Source organism: Musca autumnalis, unplaced genomic scaffold, assembly GCF_047663935.1.
Source record: "Musca autumnalis isolate F117 unplaced genomic scaffold, ASM4766393v1 scaffold_3, whole genome shotgun sequence".
Taxonomy (NCBI): Eukaryota; Metazoa; Arthropoda; class Insecta; order Diptera; family Muscidae; genus Musca; species Musca autumnalis.
Genome location: NW_027411866.1, coordinates 190608257 through 190617382, shown reverse-complemented (window position 1 = coordinate 190617382; position 9126 = coordinate 190608257). Strand labels below are relative to the sequence as shown.

General features: G+C 41.9%; 1 protein-coding gene across 9 annotated transcripts in view; it reads right to left on the bottom strand.

Moving 5' to 3' along the window:
* Window positions 1–328: 328 nt before the first annotated feature.
* Window positions 329–9126, bottom strand: part of LOC141398605 (phospholipid-transporting ATPase IF-like) — a 106496-nt gene continuing 97698 nt past the window's right edge. For all 9 annotated transcript variants that reach the window (XM_073976024.1, XM_073976023.1, XM_073976025.1 and 6 more), the window contains 3 exons: window positions 1445–2258; window positions 1033–1359; window positions 329–966 (listed from right to left, as the gene is read on the bottom strand). In XM_073976024.1, the coding sequence (XP_073832125.1) occupies window positions 744–966; window positions 1033–1359; window positions 1445–2258 (1364 nt within the window). In that variant the 3' untranslated portion in view covers window positions 329–743. The remainder of the gene's footprint in view (window positions 967–1032; window positions 1360–1444; window positions 2259–9126) is intronic.

Here is a 9126-nt window from a genome sequence, read left to right as displayed (position 1 = left end):
GAACCTCATCTAAGTCTGGTAGAAATTTCACGATGTGCAAAGTATGAGCCAAATCGGTTATTCTCTTCAAGAGTTATAGTGCCCACAAATTTTCCGGATATTTTCGAACTTTGGTGGGGAGATACCGGAAAGAGGGGACAGAGGCACATTTTGCCCGTATGAAAATGTATATACCCTCGTTAGCATACATGCTGAGGGTATAAATATGCAAATCTTTGAACTCGTTCAAATATGATGGAAATATATAATCTGTTACGGCATCAAGATAAATCATTAGGTAGAAGCTCGACTGTCTGTAATTTGCTGTGATGGATACTAAAAAATCTGATTTTAGGTTTTTAAGTATTTCAATCAATACTGAAATTTATTTATTTCCTTAAATTGACATTTTAGATATTTACAAAAGTTGTTTTATTTTGTGTTGCTTTTTTTGTGTCATGGTATAAAATAAATAATAACTTCTTAAAACTACAACTTACGAAACTATTTTTGGCACTGGACAACATTGTTAGAACAAAAGTAAAATTATGCTTAAAATTTAAAAATACCTATAATAAAACTGGATTGTCTTAGAACGAGAAAATAAAAGAAAAAAATTAAACATAAATAACAAAAAAATTCAATACTTTTAAATACACATTTTTCTTAGTTAAAGTTTTGTGTTTTCCAAAGGGGAAAAAGCGAGGAATTAGAAAACTTTAACTTTCGTTCGGACGAAATTTGTGACCCTGGGCAATTTGGAACTATAAATGCGTTGATTGAACTTTATTGCGATTCATTTGGAGTAAACGCAAACGTTCTTTGCCCGGAAAAAAACTACGTTGAGGTAAATTTAAGCCTCGTTTGGCCATGCGGAAGGTAAAATCAGGTAGTAGGCAGGCAACAGTGGTCAATATCGTAAACAACCATACGGGAATGGAACTCAGGAGTTTGTTATAGGCCCAATAAATATCCGTGTCATATTGGCTGCAAGCAAAACAAAAGGGATTTAAAGGTGGTTCCATTTTCTCCGAAGAGGGATAGAATACTTACAAATTAATCACATTATAGATTACCGTGGTAATCATGAAAGCCAATATTGAACCAATTATTGTCACAATATACCAATAGCTCAGATATTTTGATTCCAACCATAACTTCAGATTACCCACAATTACAACCAATTGTATCAGCAGTGTTCCGAAGCATGAAAATTCGGCGGTCTGACCAACATTGAGGACCACATCATTGGTGGAGAATATAAAGAAGGCAAAATAGAAGCAAATTAGCGAGTGATAAACGGCATAGAGGGTCCATGCCAGGAAGAAAGGCCACTGCAGCTGCTTGTTGCCAGTGTTCTTCTTGTACAGCTCGGGTTCCCTGCAAGGAATTATTTATGAAAATGTTACAAAAATTTAAAAAAAATGTTAAGGTTATTTTTTACTTGTTTTTATTTTAATCATACCTTATCAATGTCTCCTCTGTATGTGGCTTCTCCGTCAACGATATAAAGAAGATCGGCAATGATGTATATATCACATTGTATAGCGTCAGGAACAGCGAATCGTATACTGATGACGATGAGAACAGTGTATGGAATTGGAATAGGAACATAATACCCATAAAGAAAATATTCTTATAGAAAAAGTACAAAACCAACAAAGACAATCGGGTCGTATGATAATGACCATGAACGAGCAGCAATCGTTTCAGCATATTAAATTTGGCAAATGCAAAATCAGCACAACGCGCAGCCTGGCGACCTTCTTTACCCATAATACCAATACCAACATGGGCCTCTTGAATCATACTAACATCATTGGCACCATCACCAATGGCGGCGGTATTGAAATTTTGTTTTGCCGTCTTTATCAATGAGACAACTTCACTCTTTTGCAGCGGACTAAGACGACAACAGAGAACGGCTGTACATTTGATGGCCACATCACGGAATTCATTTGGTGTCTCATTGAGGGCTACCGTTAAACTTTTACCATCAATGAGAAGGGCACATTGGCGACCCATACCGAAGATAATTTCACGATCCAAAGCATTTAAATGCAATAACATATCCTCTTTGCGCGAACATTCAATGATGAAATATTTGAAAGCGTTTTGTGGTATATGGCCACAGGAGAGGGCAATATTTAATGCGGTCTCTACTTTGTCGCCTGTAAGTACCCAAATTTTAATGCCAGCTCTTTGCAGGGAAATCAAAGTGTCAGCCACATCATCCTGGAGAGCGTCTTCAACGGCAGTGGCGCCCAATAAATCCAAATCTGAAAGAAAGAAAGAAATGTTTCAAATTTAATTTGTGTTGAGTCGAGTGTCAATAGAAGAAACCTTTCTTGCAGAAAGGGTCAATAAAAGCGCCTTTCCTTGCAGAAAGGGTCAATGAAAGCAAAAGGGTTTATAGAAACACCCTTTCTTTAAAAAGGGTCTCGAGGAGCAGCCTTTCTTTTAGAAAGGGCCTCTAGAAGCCGCCCTTCTTTCAGAAAGGGTCTCTAGAATCAGCCTCTTTTCTAAAAACCACCTTTCATTCGGAAAGGGTCTCTAGAAGCAAAGTTTTTCAGAAATAGTCTCGAGAAGGTGTCTCTAGAATCACCTTTTTTCTAAAAACCACCTTTCTTTCTAGAAGCAGCCTTTCTTTCAGAAAGGGTCTATAGAAGAACCCTTTTTTGGGAGAAAGGGTCTATAGAAGCACCCTTTCTTGGAGCAAGGGTCTATAGAAGCACCCTTTCTTGGAGAAAGGGTCTATAGAAGAATCCTTTCTTGGAGAAAGGGTCTATAGAAGCACCCTTTCTTGGAGAAAGGGTCTATAGAAGCACCCTTTCTTGGAAGTCTATAGAAGCACCCTTTCTTGGAGAAAGGGTCTATAGAAGCACCCTTTCTTGGAGAAAGGGTCTATAGAAGCACCCTTTCTTGGAGAAAGGGTCTATAGAAGCACCCTTTCTTGGAGAAAGGGTCTATAGAAGCATCCTTTCTTGGAGAAAGGGTCTATAGAAGCCCCCTTTCTTGGAGAAAGGGCCTATAGAAGCACCCTTTCTTGGCGAAAGGGTTTATAGAAGCACCCTTTCTTGGAGAAAGGGTCTATAGAAGCACCCTTTCTTGGAGAAAGGGTCTATAGAAGCCCCCTTTCTTGGAGAAAGGGCCTATAGAAGCACCCTTTCTTGGCGAAAGGGTTTATAGAAGCACCCTTTTTTGGAGAAAGGGTCTATAGAAGCACCCTTTCTTGGAGAAAGGGTCTATAGAAGCCCCCTTTCTTGGAGAAAGGGCCTATAGAAGCACCCTTTCTTGGCGAAAGGGTTTATAGAAGCACCCTTTCTTGGAGAAAGGGTCTATAGAAGCACCCTTTCTTGGAGAAAGGGTCTATAGAAGCACCCTTTCTTGGAGAAAGGGTCTATAGAAGCCCCCTTTCTTGGAGAAAGGGCCTATAGAAGCACCCTTTCTTGGAGAAAGGGTCTATAGAAGCACCCTTTCTTGGAAAAAGGGTCCTTAGAAGCACCCTTTCTTGGAGAAAGGGTCTATAGAAGCACCATTTCTTGGAGAAAGGGTCTATAGAAGCACCCTTTCTTGGAGAAAGGCTCTGTAGAAGCACCCTTTCTTGGAGAAATGGTCTATAGAAGCACCCTTTCTTGGAGAAAGGGTCTATAGAAGCACCCTTTCTTGGAGAAAGGGTCTATAGGAGCACCCCTTCTTGGAGAAAGGGTCTATAGAAGCACCCTTTCTTGGAGAAATCACCTTTTCTTGGAGAAAGGGTCTATAGAAGCACCTTTTCTTGGGGAAAGGGTCTATAGAAGCACCCTTTCTTGAAGAAAGGGTCTATAGAAGCACCCTTTCTTTGAGAAAGGGTCTATAGAAGCACCCTTTCTTAGAGAAAGGGTCTATAGAAACACCCTTTCTTGGAGAAAGGGTCTATAGAAGCACCCTTTCTTGGAGAAAGGGTCTATAGAAGCACCTTTTCTTGGAGAAAGGGTCTATAGAAGCACCCTTTCTTGGAGAAAGGGTCTATAGAAGCACCCTTTCTTGGAGAAAGGATCTATGAAAGCACCCTTTTTTGGAGAAAGGGTCTATAGAAGCACCCTTTCTTGGAGAAAGGGTCTATAGAAGCACCCTTTCTTGGAGAAAGGATCTATGAAAGCACCCTTTTTTGGAGAAAGGGTCTATAGAAGCACCCTTTCTTGGAGAAAGGGTCTATAGAGAAAGGCTCTATAGAAGAACCCTTTCTTGGAGAAAGGGTCTATGGAAGCACCCTTTCTTGGAGAAAGGGTCTATAGAAGCACCCTTTCTTGGAGAAAGGGTCTATAGAAGCACCCTTTCTTGGAGAAAGGGTCTATAGAAGCACCTTTTCTTGGAGAAAGGGTCTATAGAAGCACCCTTTCTTGGAGAAAGGGTCTATAGAAGCACCCTTTCTTGGAGAATTGTCTATAGAAGCACCCTTTCTTGGAAGTCTATAGAAGCACCCTTTCTTGGAGAAAGGGTCTATAGAAGCACCCTTTCTTGGAGAAAGGGTCTATAGAAGCACCCTTTCTTGGAGAAAGGGTCTATAGAAGCACCCTTTCTTGGAAGTCTATAGAAGCACCCTTTCTTGGAGAAAGGGTCTATAGAAGCACCCTTTCTTGGAGAATTGTCTATAGAAGCACCCTTTCTTGGAAGTCTATAGAAGCACCCTTTCTTGGAGAAAGGGTCTATAGAAGCACCCTTTCTTGGAGAAAGGGTCTATAGAAGCACCCTTTCTTGGAGAAAGGGTCTATAGAAGCACCCTTTCTTGGAAGTCTATAGAAGCACCCTTTCTTGGAGAAAGGGTCTATAGAAGCACCCTTTCTTGGAGAAAGGGTCTATAGAAGCACCCTTTCTTGGAGAAAGGGTCTATAGAAGCACCCTTTCTTGGAGAAAGGGTCTATAGAAGCATCCTTTCTTGGAGAAAGGGTCTATAGAAGCCCCCTTTCTTGGAGAAAGGGCCTATAGAAGCACCCTTTCTTGGCGAAAGGGTTTATAGAAGCACCCTTTCTTGGAGAAAGGGTCTATAGAAGCACCCTTTCTTGGAGAAAGGGTCTATAGAAGCCCCCTTTCTTGGAGAAAGGGCCTATAGAAGCACCCTTTCTTGGCGAAAGGGTTTATAGAAGCACCCTTTTTTGGAGAAAGGGTCTATAGAAGCACCCTTTCTTGGAGAAAGGGTCTATAGAAGCCCCCTTTCTTGGAGAAAGGGCCTATAGAAGCACCCTTTCTTGGCGAAAGGGTTTATAGAAGCACCCTTTCTTGGAGAAAGGGTCTATAGAAGCACCCTTTCTTGGAGAAAGGGTCTATAGAAGCACCCTTTCTTGGAGAAAGGGTCTATAGAAGCCCCCTTTCTTGGAGAAAGGGCCTATAGAAGCACCCTTTCTTGGAGAAAGGGTCTATAGAAGCACCCTTTCTTGGAAAAAGGGTCCTTAGAAGCACCCTTTCTTGGAGAAAGGGTCTATAGAAGCACCATTTCTTGGAGAAAGGGTCTATAGAAGCACCCTTTCTTGGAGAAAGGCTCTGTAGAAGCACCCTTTCTTGGAGAAATGGTCTATAGAAGCACCCTTTCTTGGAGAAAGGGTCTATAGAAGCACCCTTTCTTGGAGAAAGGGTCTATAGGAGCACCCCTTCTTGGAGAAAGGGTCTATAGAAGCACCCTTTCTTGGAGAAATCACCTTTTCTTGGAGAAAGGGTCTATAGAAGCACCTTTTCTTGGGGAAAGGGTCTATAGAAGCACCCTTTCTTGAAGAAAGGGTCTATAGAAGCACCCTTTCTTTGAGAAAGGGTCTATAGAAGCACCCTTTCTTAGAGAAAGGGTCTATAGAAACACCCTTTCTTGGAGAAAGGGTCTATAGAAGCACCCTTTCTTGGAGAAAGGGTCTATAGAAGCACCTTTTCTTGGAGAAAGGGTCTATAGAAGCACCCTTTCTTGGAGAAAGGGTCTATAGAAGCACCCTTTCTTGGAGAAAGGATCTATGAAAGCACCCTTTTTTGGAGAAAGGGTCTATAGAAGCACCCTTTCTTGGAGAAAGGGTCTATAGAAGCACCCTTTCTTGGAGAAAGGATCTATGAAAGCACCCTTTTTTGGAGAAAGGGTCTATAGAAGCACCCTTTCTTGGAGAAAGGGTCTATAGAGAAAGGCTCTATAGAAGAACCCTTTCTTGGAGAAAGGGTCTATGGAAGCACCCTTTCTTGGAGAAAGGGTCTATAGAAGCACCCTTTCTTGGAGAAAGGGTCTATAGAAGCACCCTTTCTTGGAGAAAGGGTCTATAGAAGCACCTTTTCTTGGAGAAAGGGTCTATAGAAGCACCCTTTCTTGGAGAAAGGGTCTATAGAAGCACCCTTTCTTGGAGAAAGGATCTATGAAAGCACCCTTTTTTGGAGAAAGGGTCTATAGAAGCACCCTTTCTTGGAAAAAGGGTCTATAGAACCACCCTTTCTTGGAGAAAGGGTCTATAGAAGCACCCTTTCTTGGAGAAAGGGTCTATAGAAGCACCCTTTCTTGGAGAAAGGGTCTATAGAAGCACCCTTTCTTGGAGAAAGGGTCTATAGAAGCACCCTTTCTTGGAGAATTGTCTATAGAAGCACCCTTTCTTGGAGAAAGGGTCTATAGAAGCACCCTTTCTTGGAGAAAGGATCTATGAAAGCACCCTTTTTTGGAGAAAGGGTCTATAGAAGCACCCTTTCTTGGAGAAAGGGTCTATAGAGAAAGGCTCTATAGAAGAACCCTTTCTTGGAGAAAGGGTCTATGGAAGCACCCTTTCTTGGAGAAAGGGTCTATAGAAGCACCCTTTCTTGGAGAAAGGGTCTATAGAAGCACCCTTTCTTGGAGAAAGGGTCTATAGAAGCACCTTTTCTTGGAGAAAGGGTCTATAGAAGCACCCTTTCTTGGAGAAAGGGTCTATAGAAGCACCCTTTCTTGGAGAAAGGATCTATGAAAGCACCCTTTTTTGGAGAAAGGGTCTATAGAAGCACCCTTTCTTGGAAAAAGGGTCTATAGAACCACCCTTTCTTGGAGAAAGGGTCTATAGAAGCACCCTTTCTTGGAGAAAGGGTCTATAGAAGCACCCTTTCTTGGAGAAAGGGTCTATAGAAGCACCCTTTCTTGGAGAATTGTCTATAGAAGCACCCTTTCTTGGAGAAAGGCTCTATAGAAGAACCCTTTCTTGGAGAAAGGGTCTATGGAAGCACCCTTTCTTGGAGAAAGGGTCTATAGAAGCACCCTTTCTTGGAGAAAGGGTCTATAGAAGCACCCTTTCTTGGAGAAAGGGTCTATAGAAGCACCTTTTCTTGGAGAAAGGGTCTATAGAAGCACCCTTTCTTGGAGAAAGGGTCTATAGAAGCACCCTTTCTTGGAGAAAGGATCTATGAAAGCACCCTTTTTTGGAGAAAGGGTCTATAGAAGCACCCTTTCTTGGAAAAAGGGTCTATAGAACCACCCTTTCTTGGAGAAAGGGTCTATAGAAGCACCCTTTCTTGGAGAAAGGGTCTATAGAAGCACCCTTTCTTGGAGAAAGGGTCTATAGAAGCACCCTTTCTTGGAGAATTGTCTATAGAAGCACCCTTTCTTGGAGAAAGGGTCTATAGAAGCACCCTTTCTTGGAGAAAGGATCTATGAAAGCACCCTTTTTTGGAGAAAGGGTCTATAGAAGCACCCTTTCTTGGAGAAAGGGTCTATAGAGAAAGGCTCTATAGAAGAACCCTTTCTTGGAGAAAGGGTCTATGGAGCACCCTTTCTTGGAGAAAGGGTCTATAGAAGCACCCTTACTTGGAGAAAGGGTCTATAGAAGCACCCTTTCTTGGAGAAAGGGTCTATAGAAGCACCTTTTCTTGGAGAAAGGGTCTATAGAAGCACCCTTTCTTGGAGAAAGGGTCTATAGAAGCACCCTTTCTTGGAGAAAGGATCTATGAAAGCACCCTTTTTTGGAGAAAGGGTCTATAGAAGCACCCTTTTTTGGAGAAAGGGTCTATAGAAGCACCCTTTCTTGGAAAAAGGGTCTATAGAACCACCCTTTCTTGGAGAAAGGGTCTATAGAAGCACCCTTTCTTGGAGAAAGGGTCTATAGAAGCACCCTTTCTTGGAGAAAGGGTCTATAGAGAAAGGCTCTATAGACGAACCCTTTCTTGGAGAAAGGGTCTATGGAAGCACCCTTTCTTGGAGAAAGGGTCTATAGAAGCACCCTTTCTTGGAGAAAGGGTCTATAGAAGCACCCTTTCTTGGAGAAAGGGTCTATAGAAGCACCCTTTCTTGGAGAAAGGGTCTATAGAAGCACCCTTTCTTGGAGAAAGGGTCTATAGAAGCACCCTTTCTTGGAGAAAAGGTCTATAGAAGCACCCTTTCTTGGAGAAAGGGTCTATAGAAGCACCCTTTCTTGGAGAAAGGGTCTATAGATGCACCCTTTCTTGGAGAAAGGGTCTATAGAAGCACCCTTTCTTGGAGAAAGGCTCTATAGAAGCACCCTTTCTTGGAGAAAGCGTCTATAGAAGCACCCTTTTTTGGAGAAAGGTTCTATAGAAGCTCCCTTTCTTGGAGAAACGGTCTATAGAAGCACCATTTCTTGGAGAAAGGGTCTATAGAAGCACTTTCTTTCAGAAAGGATCGCAAGAAGCAGGCCTTCATTCAGAAAGTGTCTTTAGAAGCAGACTTTCTTTCTAGAGGCCGCCTTTCTTTCAGAAGGTTCTCGAGAAGCAGCATTTCTTTCAATATTGGTATGTAGAAGCAGCCTTTCTTTCAGAAAGGGTCCCTAGAAGCAGCCTTTCTTTTAGAAAGGATTTTTAGAATCAGCCCTTTTCCAGAAAAATCTGTAGAAGCAGCCTTTCTTCCATAAAGGGTCTATTGAAGCAGCCTTTCGTTCAATAATAATCTACAGAAGCAGCCTTTCTTTAAGAAAGTGTCTCTAGAGGCAGTTTTTTTTTCAAAAAGGATCTCTAGAAGCAGCCTTTCTTTTTAGAAGTCGCCTTTCTTTCAGAAAGGTTCTCGAGAAGCAGCATTTTTTAAGAAAGGGTCTTTAGACCCATCCTTTTTTCAGAAAGGGTCTCGAGAAGCAGCCTTTCTTCCATAAAGTGTCCATAGAAGCAACTTTTCTTTCAGAAGGGATCTCTGGAAGCAGCCTTTCTTTAAGAAGGGTTCTATCGAAGCACCCTTTC